The 16,810-nt window shown below is 27.3% G+C and overlaps 2 protein-coding genes across 2 annotated transcripts; both read right to left on the bottom strand.

The window, feature by feature from the left end:
• Positions 1-392: 392 nt before the first annotated feature.
• Positions 393-1,190, bottom strand: LOC100199848 (ubiquitin carboxyl-terminal hydrolase isozyme L3). The gene has a single exon (XM_065805353.1). The coding sequence runs from the start codon at positions 1,131-1,133 to the stop codon at positions 441-443; it is 693 nt and encodes a 230-aa protein (XP_065661425.1). The 5' UTR covers positions 1,134-1,190; the 3' UTR covers positions 393-440.
• An 854-nt stretch (positions 1,191-2,044) lies between these two features.
• Positions 2,045-13,887, bottom strand: LOC100215338 (U4/U6 small nuclear ribonucleoprotein Prp31). The gene is made up of 3 exons (XM_065805352.1): positions 12,981-13,887; positions 2,365-2,799; positions 2,045-2,288 (listed from the first exon to the last, which is right to left on the bottom strand). The coding sequence occupies exons 1-3, from the start codon at positions 13,815-13,817 to the stop codon at positions 2,073-2,075; spliced, it is 1,488 nt and encodes a 495-aa protein (XP_065661424.1). The 5' UTR covers positions 13,818-13,887; the 3' UTR covers positions 2,045-2,072.
• Positions 13,888-16,810: the final 2,923 nt, after the last annotated feature.

The raw sequence follows: 16,810 nt of genomic DNA, 5'->3' as shown, positions 1-16,810 counted from the left end.
ACACGTATCTATTTTATAACAATGTAATATAAATGTTTTAAACAATTTATAGTAATTTTGTTAAAAAAATTATAGTAATTTTTAAATTGTGACAAATATTTATATAAAATTATACTATATCATAAAAAAATAATTTATTTTATTCTCAACCCCCCAACCCTTCAAAAAAAATCAAGAACAAATTATAAAAGCCAACATCAAATAAGTCGGTGACAGGAAAAGTTGTAAATCAATTTTTTTACGTACAGATTTTTTTTTGATTTATATCAATATAATCATTTTTGTTTTCAATGAAAAAGTGGAGTTTTTCATTGTAAAAAAACACCATTGTTTATTGTATATACAATAAAAATAGGATTGTCTACAAAACCTTTACTTTTTAAAAAAAAATATTTTCACAACTTTTCCTTTCACATTATTCAAATTATATTACAACTGAATTAATTTACTTTAGCTAATGCAACAACATTAAACTGTAAACTTTCCTTATCAAATTCCATAAACTTTTTGCAGACAATTGCTGCATCTTTCAAAAAGGTCTCTTCATTAGAACGGCCATGATTAATAGGAAAAGGCCGTCGACCATCAAGCTCATAGAGATAACCTTCTTTTTGAACCAGAGCAATAAAATGTAAATTTACACTTTCTTCACGAGAAGGAGCTAAGGTTTGGCCTTCTAAAGCACTACTATCATGGCAACTTGTAATACCTGAATCATTTTGCAACATAAGTGCTTTTTCGGAAAGTGATAAATCTTTGCTTTGCTCAATAAACGCTTTTAACAACCCTTCACATTGTAGAACTTCCATGTTATTTGCTATTGCATGAATTACACCTAGGGTGCCGCAGGCATTACTGATCGTTTGTGGCATAAAATATAAGCAAGAGGATACAAATTGACCTTCACCACGCACTTTTTCTTCTTCTTCAATTCTATTTTTTTCATAATTGCTATTAATAGGAAATAAAAGAAGTATTGCACAAACAGGGTGTGGAACCATTTCAAGCAATTCATCATCTAAACCATACACATCTACAAATTTCCATTTATCTATATCAACACCAAGTGCTTTGATATATCGATTTATTACATCAGGATTAGATTCCAACGGAAGCCACCTATCACCTATCATTTTTATAGTATATTATCTAAAACTGTGCATAGTATAAAACAAAACACGTAAATATAAAACCCATAATTTACATAAGTCAAAGATAAATTACTTAAAGAAGTTTTTTAGCCAGTAAATGCATGAATTGTGTGCTAAAATAAATTAGTGGTAAACATAAGAAATAAATTCAACATGTAACATCCTTTGGTCCTACTAAACTTAAACATATATAAAGTATTGTTTTAAAGATAGATTATGAACAATTTTTATTTTAAAAACAGTAAATACACTAGTAATACTTGAAAATAAAACAACACTAATGATTGCAAAATACAAAACTATTTTCAAAACCCATATTTCAACTTTTGTTCATTTCATAACAGAATAATAAATTTTATTTTAATTATTGAAATTTATTTATTTGGTTTTGCAATTTATTATGTGTATGTATGTATAAATGTATGCATGTATGTATAAATGCATGCATGCATGCATATATGTATGTATGTACGTATGTATGGTATGTATGTATGTATGTATCTATACACACACACACACACACACATACACACACACACACATATATACACACACACACATACACAAGTTTGCACAATAATGCATTAAGATTTGTCATTAAAGGCTTCAGTACATTTTAAAATATGAAAAGTATTTTTATTCATCTTTATCTAAAATTAAGATCAACACTCATAAACGTTTAAAAAACCTAAAACGATTGAACTAGTTCTGCTACTCCTTGAAATGATAATAATATCTTGAAATGTTGAAGTATAAAAATTTTAACAAGACCTTCATCAATAAAACATTTGAATTCCTTGAGTAAATAAAAAATAGATACCTCCTAAAGGCATAACTTATAAGTAAGAACTTGGTTTGTGCAATTGCTAACTATATTATTACTTCAACAAAAATGAATAAACTTTTATAATTTTCTTAAATCTACATATTTTCATCATTTTTTTTCACATTAAAAAATCCAGATTGATTAGAGAAATATTTTGCATTTGCTTCTGCTACTCTTTTCTCAGCAGCTTTGGGATTCACAATCTCAATACCTTGCAACGGTGTAAAAGCAACACTTGATGCTGTCCCACTGACATGGCTTCGCACAGTTGACTTACCACCATATGCTTGATTCATATTAGCCAAATTTCTCTATGAAATTAAAATATACAAAAGGAATTATAAAAAAACTATGATGAAACTTAAAATCTAAAAAAAAGACTATTACCTGTAGACGCTTAGATATAGAAACTTGAGTCTTTTTATCAATTGCAGCATTTCTTACTTTACCAGAACTACTATCCTTTGCTAAAGAACCTATTCCAAATCCAAGATGGTCTTGAAATATATCCTCTGATATTTCACCAAATGTAACTCGACTAGCTTGTCGACGCATTTCTGTAACAGCAAATTTTTCTTTCATTTTGCGTACGCGCCTTCCACCTCGTTTTTGCCTCGGAGCATCATCAGGTCTTGGAAGGGCTTTTACCTCTTTTACTGGTGGTGGTTCTTGCCACTTTTCAAACTTCCTTTCAATCTCTTCTAGCAACTTTTGACCAGCTGAACCATCTAAACTTTCATGAAAACTATCTATTCGAGCTGCTAAAGTAAATTTTGCTGCTACTTGACGAGCTGCTTTCCTTCTTAGATAAGGAGGTAATGACTAAAAAAATATATCATTAATAAGTATGCAAATCTTTTATATATCATCAAAACAAAAAAATATATAATTATAACTTAAATAATACTTTATTTGGTTTTTATAAGTATTAAAATTTATAGTTAAAGCATTAAAATCCAAAATACATCAAAAATATTCCATGCAAAAACAAATAATAGATTTACAAAGATATAAAAATGTTGAGCAGAACATCATGAACAGAAACAATATTAATAGTTTTAGTTTTAATTTGGTTATTTTGCAATTTTACTTATGTAAATTATGACAAATGACAGTTTTACATATGACAAATGAAACTAACGTTTAGTTATGAATAGTTAATATCAGCAATAGAAACATAATGCTGGCAATGTTGGCTAGTTAATACTAATTTTTTTTTCACTCACTTCTAATAAGGCTCAGGCAACCACTATTTAAGTAAAGCATAATGATGAGGTAACAGACTAGTGGTAGAACACTTGGTTTACAATCGAGAGTTTGAGGCATTGTTTAAAAAGTTGAGAGGTTGAGAGAGTTGCAAATAAAATCAAAAGAATTTTTTTCATTTATATTCAACTTTTAAGTATTTTTTTCATTTTTGACTATAACCTGGTGCATATATTTCCAATTAGAAAATGTAATTTTCTAATTGGAAATATATGCACCAGGTTATAGTCAAAAATGTTGGGGTTGGGGGTGGGAACTTTAGTCCAGATCTAATAAACTGAATAAATGACTGAAGTGATTATTTCCTAATTTGTAAGGCCGATTTTCACTGATTTTTTTTTTGTTGATAACAAATAAAAATTAATAAACAGAGGGAAGGGGGGGGGGGGTAATTATGGATTACATGTCCAATTTAATTTTTTTTTTTTTTAATTTAATATGTAATCCGTTCTACTAACTTTTTTTTATCAGTATCATTTGGTGGTGGTGATTTTCTAAACAGCTTTCCTGTTTTATGAACTTTTGGTATAAGAATGCAATAGTCTTCATTTAACTAGATTTCTTTATCAATAGAACAGTCTTGCATTTTGATTATCAGGGATTTGAAATAGTTGATTTTTTTTTAAATATCTTTACTACTGGCCAAAGTTGTAAAAGATATATGATTTACAGCTGTCAAAGAAGCTAAAACATCTTCAGTTGCTTAGTAGGTAGTATTTACAGCTGTAGCATAAAGTAGGCATTATTTGTTACAGTTAGCTGGTACAGTAGGCAGAAAAACTTTGATGACTTTTAATGAATAATGATGAGTTTTAGTCCAACTGTTGAAAGTTAAACTTAAATTTATGTTTATTTTCTAAATTAAAAATCCTGCTAAACTTAAGTACAACTTTTCCCAGAAACATTGTAAATAGCACACTAGGAGTTAATTTTTAATGTACCTTTTCAAATTTAGAAAAAAAATCTAGTAAAAAAATACAACTTATACATAATGATATTTAAAAAAAAGATTTTTAGTGCTAGCTTGGTAAATTTTGATTTTATTTTCACTTATTTTGGTTATTAAAAATAATAAGTATTCATTTTTTCTTTGAAAATTAATTTATACCCTTATAAAAATATATCGTTTATGTATTTTTTATGAATAAAAAATATAAATATTTAATTTTTTACTCATAAAAAATACATTGTTTATATCCACCTTGTTTTGTTTGTCAACCTTGTTTTGTCAAATAAAAAATGTTGCTTTTAAGGCAAATATAGTATAAAATGATTTTGATTCTTATTATGATTCAAATGTTTTAAATTATGATTCAAATGTTTTTTGTCAAGAACAAACTAAACTATTTAAAAATTAATATGCTCAATTATTTTACTACTTTTTTTTCAGTTTCTGTTCAAGTTTTGTTTAAAATTTGAGTTTGTCCACCATTATGCGGTAGTGGTGTAGAGGTAGAGCACTCACCTCATAAACAAGAAGTTCCGAGTTCGATCCCAACCACGTCCCTGGTAGTATAGCGCTCAACTTGTTTCTCCCTGAAGCGGCCTTGTTTGTCAAGGTTCGTGTTTCAGAGTTATAGAGGGTTGTAACCACAAAAAGTACCCTCCTTGACTGTAGTGGCCATCTTGGCATTGGGGAGATGAATCATTAAAAAAAAACAATATTTTTTTAATGATTCACCTCACACACACACACATACACACACACACATATATATACACACATGTATATATTTTACAGATGAAGCAATTGATCAAATACAACATTCTATTTTCAGCACGAGTATGAAGCTTTATCTCTTTTATTGCCTCGTATATATCACAAGTTTAAAACTATTAGTTGCTATCAAAAAACATATTTCATTTTCAGTTTAGTTTTTTCATGTTCCATATTTGAGTAGTCATGATTATTAGTTTTGATAGCTTGCTTATAGTATTTTTATGGAGAAATATTGAATTGAGTAGTTATGGTTTTAAATATATTGTTATATGATGTTATTGAGAGGAACACACAAACAATTGCACGCATTTTAGTTTAAATACATATTAAAAAAGCAAAGAACTTATTTTATATTTTCAGGATTATGTACATCATGAAACTGTTAGAAAATCATATGTAAACAGTTGCTTTTCAATATTTAAAGTTGACAGTGAGCAGAATATAACCCAAATTAATAATTAAACTCAATGTAAATCTTCTCTGAATCTAGAATCAATCATTAATGTGAACTTTATTTATATGATTACTATGTAAACACTTTATATATGTCAATCTTTCATTTTAAAATTTGTTATATATTGGGAGAATGCATTGAAAATGAGTGTTTTGTATTGAGACTCTTGAGTCTCAACACAATTTGAGATTAGGTTAAAATAAATTTTACCTGATAACTAAAAAACTAAGCTGCAAACATCATTCCAATTTTAACTGCTCGAGTGTAAAAATGTTTTTATCCAAAATTTAAAATGTGGCTGAGTTTGTGCCTACAAAACCGTTATTTTTTCTTTCACTGAAAACCAAAAGCAACAGAGACAAATAGAATATTAGCGGAGACATATGGCAACAATGCTTTTTCAAAACAAACAATTTTTTGTTTCAACAATTCAAGAGTGGTTATTTTAACATCAAAGATAAAGAACATCCTGGTACTGAGAAAAAGTTTGAAGATATCAAATTGGAATCATTACTTGATGAAGATCCATGCCAGATACAGGAATAGAAAAAAACAATATAAAAGATATATATTATATAATGTATAAATATTTTTTATATTCTTACACTATATAAGTTACAGGATCATAATTTATGCTTTAGACTTTTCTATATTATTACAATGAAATGAAGTAAGCTTTTTACTAGTATTTTAAAATGGAAATAAATTAAAACACCAGAGCAGATTAAGTTTCAAAATTTATAAAAATAACAACAGAGTTTAATAATAAAACAAACAGCATCTAACAAAAGTATAAAATAAATATGAAAATGCCAATAAATATGCAATATATTTGGTCCTGTTTGCCTAATACTGAGAATTGACAAAAAAACAAAGATATAATCTAACTTTACAAATATATATCTCAGTTATTATGAGTTAAAAAATAAACATTTTAAATGGATTGATAAAATTGTTTTTGGTTTTTAAAAACTTAATTACTTCAAAACAAAAATTATCTTTAAATTTAAAAAAGTAGTTTAAATCATTTTAAGCAAAAATAATATAAATCTGTTAATTCCATTTTTCATTTTTAACTCTTGTTCAATCTCATGTATATCTCCCTGACGATGTTGATTTAACTTTGTTTTTTTAGCATTTAATTCCTTAATTTTTTGCAAAGCAAATTTTTTATCAATACAGTCTTGTTTTTCTTGCAATTTTTCTTCTCTTTTGTTCTAATGAATCTTTGTAGTTTGAATGGGACATGCTTACACTTTTGATCATTGATTTTGTTATTTCCACATTGCTAACTCCACCAACAAGTTGAATTCCATCATAAACTTGTCTTTAGGCAATTAAAGAGCTTTCATGCAAATTTTCAACAAGAACATCTGAATTGATAGAAAACCCATTTTCAACCTGTGCATTACTGTGATAAAGTAAAGACAATTTTGGATACTTCAAATAAGTTAATAAAATCTGGCCTGTAAAAGGGGTTAAAAAAACATCCAACATATCTTTATAAACATTGTAATTTGTGAATTCTAATCTATGGATGCCTTTTGCAAGATCACATAAATCTTGATACTGATTATTGACCTTATCAGCTATTGTAGCTTAACCCATTTAGATTGATGAAATGTGAGTAAATCAGTCATTCTGTTTTTCCTGAGTTGAAATTAGGGTTTAAAGCTGAGATAGCTCTTGTAAGTTTATATTTTAAAGGACTTCTTTCTCTCAGTTTATCAACAACTCAAATATAAAACTCAATACAATCACTTCGAAACTGTAACTTCTGACATTCACTTATTTTTATTTTACCAAGTAGAGAAGAAGTTGCAGTACCAATTTTTACTTCTTTTTGGTGACACTTGTGTGCAGTTAAGTTTATTTTCATTAGCTTTCTAACATATTTTAATAAAATAAACTTTTTAAATAAAGTTTTGCATGAGAGATCTCATTAGCTTTTCAAGTTCTTGATATAAGAATGGTGCTAATGGAGAATCTGACTGAAAAAGTCTTAAGAACAGCTTTACAATTAAAGCCAAATATTGAAAAAAAAGCAATATTAGCAGGCATAAAAAGATCATTGACAGTATCAGTAACAATGTTTACAATGGTTACAATATAGGTATTTAGGTAATTTAATAGGTAGTTTAGGCTGTGTAACATATAATTTCACATTATCATAAATATCTAAAACCCTTTGACATACAGTTAAATTTTCAACCCATCTTGTTGAACAAAATTTCAGAGGAAACTTATCACTTATACAAATTGTTTGATAATCTGCCCTACAAGCAGGACTATCATGAAAAAGAGTATAAAAACTTCTGCATACAGCATTAACATTCCATTTCACCTTTTTATTACCTGCTTGAAATGCACCATGTACAACATGTAAGCCACATGATCCGATTTCAAGAATAGATATTTCAAACTGTTTACCAAATTCATCATTGAGAATATCAAAAACCTTCCAATTCACATTTGGTCCATCCATAGAAATTTGTAAAATTTTGGCTTGAAGATTTTCATTTAAAATAGTTGTAAAACCTTTGTATAAATCATTTGCAGATGCATGATCAAGAAACACTGATGAAAAGTATCTTATAGTCACATGATTGTGAACAACATCCCAATAACGAATGCAAATAATCATTTGACCTTTTTGAACAACTTTGTTTAAAGACTTATTAAAACATACAACTATGTGTGTAGAGCTACCCAAGATCATGGAAATATAGGGCAAGACCATGTGTGATGTTATAGACTGCTTTAATTTTCCCAATAGTCATTTTTTTATTTGTTCTATTTTCGAACATGATCTTTAAGAGAAATGCTGCTGTGTATATAGTGCCCAAAGTATTTCCGAACGTGTTACATCATTTTGAGCCATGAATAAAAAGAAAGGTGATACTGCTGTGCTGGAAGAATTTGTTGAAACGATTGGCATTGGTTGAGAAGATTTGGCTACACAGAAAGCTAATGGCAATGATTCAGAAGCTATTAAAGTTGATGTTGATGAAACAGTTGCTTGTGATACTGTATTTTTCTGTGACTTATTAGCAAAATAATTAAATATTGTTGGTTGACTTTTTAATATATTTTTTAAATGCTTTGCACCTTTTTTATGACTTTTGACTGCCATTATACCCATATAACTTAGCGAAAATATCTTTTCGCATACACTACACATACCTTTTGTTTTATCATCAGCTCTCTTAAGCCAACCCCATGATGGATGACATTCACAATTGATCCAGTCATTATCAAAGTAAGTTATTTTAGACATTTTTATTATTTCTATATTGCTTACCTGGAAAAAATAAACATTGTAATAACGTTGTTAGATAAAATCATATGCTTCAATATATATATATATATATATATATATATATATATATATATATATATATATAATATATATATATATATATATATATATATATATATTTCAAAGATATGTAACAAACTTTAGGTAACAATATAATAGCAATCATATTTTATTTTTCTATACGATTTTATGAATGTATGGCAAAATGAATATAAATTTTCTTTATTTGGGAGTTTGTAAAAAAAAACATTTCAAAAAATTAAATTTTGAAAATGAGATTTTTTTTGCAGACTTTTGGAAAAAAAATTAAAAATCCCTGACTTTTCCCTGATTTCCAGTTGGCTTGCCACCCTGAGGAAGAGCTTGAGGAAACATTTAGAGTCCGCCAATCAACAGTTTCTAGGCCCTTGAAACAACTGGGAGTGATTCAAAAACAAGAAAATTGGTTGCTTTATGAGAAACCGAGGGACAACAAAAACGGATTTTTTACCTACAAACAGCTGCTTTAGGGCGTATCAATATTTATGTAGCCCCAGTCACAAACCCATCCACTGGTATTTTTTATCAAACCCTGCCCCTTGGTCAAATTTCAGCCCTGGTCACTTTTTAAGTAAGCCCCTATTTTGAGTTAATTAAAGCATGTTTGGTTTTTTTTTTTAATTTAAAGGTTCACAAAAATAAAATTGTATCGGCATATAATGCCTGTTGACAATGTCAGTTGCAAGTTTAACAATGTAAGTTTTTATATAAACTGATATAAAAAGAAATGCATATCAGTCATAGAGACGCCATTTGTTTTTGAGATGGTTGTCAAGAAGCATCTTAGTGAAAAGTTTTTGTCAAGAAGCCTTTTAGTAAAAGTTTTTGCCTTTAAAAAAGTAGGTATTGCCTTTACACCCATCCCTCACTTTTCTATGCTTATAAATAGTGTATGTCATATACTGTTATATGCTAATAGATAAAAATTATCAGCTCTATTTCAGTAACAAATTTGAAAATAATGACTTATATCTTTTTAGATATAATGCAATAAGATTAAAATGTGAAATATTTAAATAAAAATTTACCAAACTAACACTTATTGGAAATTAGTTTTTAAAATATCCCTGCATTTAACTAATTGAAAAACAAATTTTTTTTCATATTTTTAATATTTAAAAAAAAAACTCACAAACCCTACGGCCTTACTGATAAAGTATGATTCGTTTACATTTCTAAAATGAGACTTTTTTCAAACTATAAAATTTAGCAGGGGTTGATAGCCGGGGTTAGAAAAAACTTTATAATACTTTATATATTATAAATTTATGCTTACATTTACTATTTATTAAATACTGGCATACATTTATACATTTTCAAACTCTAATTTACTTCCAACAAGATTGCAAGCAACCACTATTAAGTTATGAGTTACTTTAAAATAAAGAATAAGTAAAAATACTAGGAAATGGTTAACTGAAGACTTGAAAAGTTGTAGGTTGTATATAAAAGAAAAACATGAAGATGGCTAATAGATATAAGTTTTTTTTGATGTGCAAGGAAAAAAAATGGATTAATAAAAGTTTTTATAGCATGAAGGGACAGATACATTAAAAGAATGCAACTTGTTGAATAAGAAACAAGCAATAATGAGTTTTGGTTTATCGTAATAGAGATGACAGCTTGTTTGAGCATTGATCATGATTGTATTTGTAAAAAAAAGAAAGAAATGCAACCTTACAACAATGGCAGAGTGGCTCAAGCTTGGCAGATAAAGCAGGTCTAATTTATAATAATAATTTTTTATTTGTTAATTCACCTCATTAAGACTGAAAACACCACCACAGACAAGGAGGCTATTTAATTGTGGTTATAACCCTCTCTCAACTATTTAAATCCAAAACATGAACCTTGACAACTAAGGCCGGTGCGCAGAGAAAAAAGTTGAGCTACCACTTTCACTTATAATGCAAGCGCTCTACCACTACACCACGACCGCATTACATTAACAATGCGCTTTTTAGAGTAAGAGGATTATTCATCAACATAGGAATACCAACATTATTGCAATATTTTTTTGCAGTAAATGAGTTTTGTTGTCTAACAAAAATTGTAGATTTCAAGTCCAGAATTTAAATCCATAAGCCACAGCAAGCCTAAGGTTGCTACAGAAGAGAGATCAGATTAAAAATCAGCTGCTTGTTCTAAGACATTAAAAAGTGAAGAATTTTTGTCAAGACAAGAGTATAAAGTTGATTCGACAATAAATATAGCCACTTTAGATATTAAATTTTCATGAAGATTGATATTGTAGATAAGAAACAATACAGGAGCAAAGATTTGAAGGTACCACAAGACCTTGTGGTACCCTTAAAGTTACTTGAAATAAAGAAGAGTGTAGGCCTTCAAGAATAATTTTATTACTGCAATTAGTAAGAAATAATTTAATAATCTCAAAACCTTTATATAAAGAAACTAATAACAGAGTGAAGACTAATTGTAGGATAGATGGAGAGGTCAAAGTGTTTTCTAGAGTTTTGAAAAATTGGAACCACTTATTTAGCACTTTTTAAAAATTAAATATTATTAAATATTATATAATTAATAAGATTAAATGTTTGACTAACTTTAGCTAATGACATTGTTGAAGACTAACCAAAAGTCTCTAGAGCCTAAGATCTGATATAACAAGATAAGATAAGATACAATATTTAGTAAACTGAGAATAACAGAGCTTAACACCCGATGGGACCTTTTTACATTGGCTTCTTGGAATAATAAAAGGACATTTGTTCTTAAGAGAGATCTTCTTGTAAAAAAAGATAATAAATAAATGATTAATAAAGCAACTGCTCAAGATAGTGAAAAATATGGAGTAGAATGAAGTTTAACTTGAAGAGTAGGAATAAAAGCTTCCAAACTTTTGGTCCAGAATGAATAAAAGCTTCTGAGATCCACTTTATGTATACATATTATGGATATAACCATATGTTTGCTATTTATTTAGATGCTGGCACACAATATCTTTTCATATTTAAATAAACTTCAGTATTTATATGGTGTAGTATTTGCCGAAAGAGAAGAAGATGATGATGGTAACAATGATTATGATAATCATGTTGATCATAATGATGTTTATATATGCATAAACATACAAAATATAACATGAATTTTGAATTAAAAAAATATACTTTAGGATGTATAAATGTCAAAGCAGCCCCAATCACAAACCCAGCCCCGGTCAAATATCAACCCCGGTTGTTTACTAGAAGTGCATGTTTAAAAAAAGAATGTTTTTAAAAAACAAAATCACTATTAATTAAAAAACTTTCTAGTCATTATTATTGCGGTTTTTTAAAAAACAATAAAACTTAATGTACTTCCGCATTATTGCTTTGACTTTAAGACGACATAAAAATGTAGCTTATTTGTTGAGGTCGTGTAATTGTTGTTTAAAGAGACTTTTTTACCATAAAAGTCTCTTTCAACTACGATATATATATATATATATATATATATATATATATATATATATATATATATATATATATATATATATATATATATATATATATACAATAATAATACATAATAATATAAACTATATATACATAATAATATGTATAAATTAATTATATAAATAATAATATATAATATAAATTTTATATATATATATATATATATATATATATATATATATATATATATATATATATATATATATATATATATATATCTGTGGTAGTGGTGTAGTGGTAAAGCGCTCGCTTTATAAGCGAGAGGTTCCGAGTTCGATCCCCACCACGTCCCTGGTAGTACCGCGCTCAACTTATTTCTCCGCGCAGCGGCCTTATTCGTCAAGTATCGTGTTTCGGAGTTTTAGAGTTGAGAGAGGGTTATAACCACTATTAGGTAGCCTCCTCATCTGTAGTGGCCTTCTTGGCCTTGGGGAGGCGAATAACAAAAAAACAAAAAATATATATATCAGGGTGTTAGCTAGCCCAATGGTGCCGCGTATAATGCGGAATTCCCAATGGGCTTAAAACTCCCAAAAGTCAATTACCTTTTTTTTGAGAGTGTTTTTTTGAGTTTTATAGGACCTTTTCTAGAAAATTCCCAACATTTTCTAGAACAACAACAATAAAAATTCCCAATACGGCAAAAACGCGGTATGAAATTTATTTCTGGCTAACGCCCTGTATATATATAATAAAATTATGATATATAATAATATAAATTATTAAAAGTATATTAAAAAATACTACCTGAACAATATCACTATAATAGACAAATCCTGTGTGAGGCATTACTTGAGCAGAAGCCATAGAAAAACCAGCTAAAGTTTTTTTTTGTGAGCCTAATAGCAAAATATTGCAAGATGGCATTTTTGATAGATTTGTTAGTCCTCCTGCTAGTCCCATCATTTTAGCTGCAGTCGATGCTCCAACTATAACAGAAACATTAGGAGCAATGAATGACATGCGTGACTCTACATATTGAAATATTTTAAGCTTTGCATTGACCAAATCCATACTCATTTGACAGGCCTCCATGATATACTCAAGTTCTTCATTTTCAATTTTAATACCTTGAGTGGTTGCTGCAGTAACACTTAAAACCATACGAGTTGCAGGTTGTAAAAAATCCATGTTATCTATTTTTGTTGGATTCAAGTCATTTTGCAAAACTTGGATTGTTTGAATATATTCTAAAGCATTAGGGACAAGTGAATCAAGTTCAGGAAAGCGCTTAGAATAATGATCTCTACAATACTTATTAATAATACTCATTTCATTTTCAATTTCTACAGTTAAATTATTTGCTTTAACAATAAGTTGATATTCGGGATCTTGTTCTACTGGTCCAAAAACTGTATTCCGTGATCTTGGGTTTTCTAAGAAATTATCCATATCTTTAAGTGTTGTCTGTAACTCTTTACTATCTCTAAGTTTTGCTATATTACGAACAGACTGATTTGCTATATCCATCGGCTCACTTTCCATTTCATGAACTTCTTCAATTCCATCTTCACCTTCATCTTCATCGACATCATCATCCTCTATGGCATTTAAGTCAGCAAGAAGTTCATCTGCTAAAGACATTTTCAAGTGCTTTTCTAATGCATATAATATATTAATAATTTAATTTTGAGAATTAAACTGATATTTTAATTTTTGTATAAAAAAAAATTTTAAAACTATTTATATTAATACAAAACTGTATTAATATTTTCAGTTTCCAAGCTAGGTTCAAATCAAAGCAATATAATAAGTTGGGTCATTTAACCCTTTCAATACCCATGATCCACTCTGCAGGTCATCGCATTTTTTAATAAGAGTTACCACACCGAAAGCCACATTTGATCATATGACCAAGGCTGAAAGCAATTAGATTTTTTTTTAATAATCTGTCTGTCAATTTTTCTGACAAAAAAAAGTTTTATTTATGAAATTTCGACAAGTAGTTTTTATTTTAAAGCTTTAAAACTGATTATAACTATTTACACCAGTCATTTGACTGTTTTTTACAGGTACTGAAAGGGTTAACAAATCATATCTTAAACTGAATCAAAAATTTTAAATTCAATTTTTAAAAAAAACATTTTCAAGCAGTGTTATATTCAATATTGCTTTATATTCAAACTAGTAAGTAAACTTGTAATAAAATTTTGTCTTGGTATTGGCCTACCAAGAAAAGTGTCAGGTTTTTTTCCACATGGAACATGTATCACCTTTACCTCTGGCTTATACCATTTTTGACTGCAAAAACTTTTAAGTTAAATATTCAATTAAATTGTTTAATTTTATTTTAGGTTTTTAAAATTATCAAAAATTAATTTCTGTGGAAACTTTTAATTTTCTAACAATTTTCTTATAAATTTTTGTAAAAATTCATAATCCGCAAAGTATATGCAGTATATGCTGCTAATTGTTGCTACTAATTGAGTTTTTGTATAATATTTAAACAGCTTACTAATATACTTTAGTGTTATATGTTTTAAATGTTATTGCATTATTTAAAAAAAACAACCACAAATTTAAAAAATTTGAAAATCTCAAATCAAACTAAATCACAAATCAAATTACAATATATATATATATATATATATATATATATATATATATATATATATATATATATATATATATATATATATATATATATATATATATATATATATATATATATATATGTATATAAATTTATAAACAATATGTCTTCAAATTTATAAACAAACAATTATATCAAAATACATAAATATAAAGCAGAAATAAACAAAGAACTATAAAAATTTATAATACATTTTCTTGTTTGTTATATGGTAATAAAATTGCCATGAGAAATAATAATTTTATTATTTGTCAAATAATCAAACATGATCATTTGGGGCATAAATGTTTTACAAATTTGACAAAAAACTGTAACTCAATGTTTCAAAATAAAGATTTAATTTATATTTTGAATATAATACTATCAAATTGTCATAAAAACTAAAAAAAAAAGTACTGTCTAAATTTTTAAATAAAAATATATTTAAGCCACAAAATTTTCTTTTTTACTCAATGTTTTTATAAATATAACCCTATTTCTTTGCTGAAAAAAGCACTTACCAAATTACTTTGCAAAAACTAGTCAATTTTTGTTAATCAAAAGAAATGCCAAATAAATGAGTCACTCAAAACCAATCTTGTGTTCTAGGTGCACAACATATATCTAATATCCAAACACTTTGGTATATAAGCAATATCCAAACATGTGGAACTCCCTAATTTTATTCAAGACATCAGCCAACTAACAGAAATTTGACTTTTGTTATTGAAAGCAATTATCACAAGTAGCTAAGTACCAAGCAATAAAACTTTAGGATCATAATGATATTCAAAAAGTAGGTTAAGATGGTTCTCAAAAGAAAAGTAAAATTATTTCAAAGATAATAAATATTATCAAAAAATTTCTAAAACAAATTTCTATTTTATAGTTAAATAATTATATTTTTAATAATTAAGTCATGTTAGTAATTTAACCCAATAAATTTATTTTGATAAAAAAATTTATAGCTATTTCAATGTAATGTAATAGCAATTTCAAACTATTCCTAAATTTTCATTTATTTTTCTACCTACTCATATTTAAAGTATCGTCATTTTTCTGCTTTTAAGGTAACCATGTCTTTAGCAGCATAATCCATGCAAAGATCGGTAATTTTTCATTAATCTCAAGAAGTATTGATTTATTTAATGTAACTTTAAAAAATGCATAAAACTAATTTTAATTGATTTGTAACAACAATTATAAGTAATAAGCACGATAAAAATTTAAAACTCAAATTATCTATACTGTTTTTTTAATTTTAATTTACAATTTAATTCAAAAAATTTAACATTTTTTTCAGACAAATTAGAAAAATGTAAATGTAAAATTGTTTAGTTGTGCTTTAATACTTTCAAAAATTATTTTAGGTATTTCAATTCCATAGCTTAGATTATCTTGTTAGATATCTGGAAAAGTTATTTTGATTTGTGACAAAAAAAAAAAACTAATAATAATAAGAACAACATGCCCTAAACATGCAGGGTGTGAACCACAGTCTTTTAAGGATGATCCGATAGTAGGTTAGCGATTTCGAAGAAAACGCAGGCCTTAAGAATTTTTAGTAGCTACTACGCATGCGAATGTTTTAAATTCGAAAAATCCATTTTGATGAATAAAGGCAGTTCAATGAAATTTGAAAAAATATGAAAATTTTTTCAAATGAAAAAAAACTTTTTTTTTTAAAAAAAAAACTTTTTTAGTTATTGATTCTTTACTTTTACTTACTAATATTCAGGGCTGGGATCTAATTACTTTTTAAATATACTTAAGTAAAAAGTAAAAGTACTGGCGCTTAATGTAACCAAGTAAAAGTAAAAAGTACCACTAGGTTTAGTTAAGGCGATTTACAAATTACTCGAATTCTTTTATTTAGAATTAGCATGGTTTTATCAGCGTATTATGTCCAAACAAGAGCTTTAGATAGTATAACTTTGTTACTTCAGGTTTTTTTGATATTTAAAGAAACTTTTTATATATAATTTTCAAAACTTTTTTACTACCC

This window comes from Hydra vulgaris, chromosome 09 (assembly GCF_038396675.1).
Source record: "Hydra vulgaris chromosome 09, alternate assembly HydraT2T_AEP".
NCBI lineage: Eukaryota > Metazoa > Cnidaria > Hydrozoa > Anthoathecata > Hydridae > Hydra > Hydra vulgaris.
This window is presented reverse-complemented; position numbering and strand designations above follow the sequence as displayed.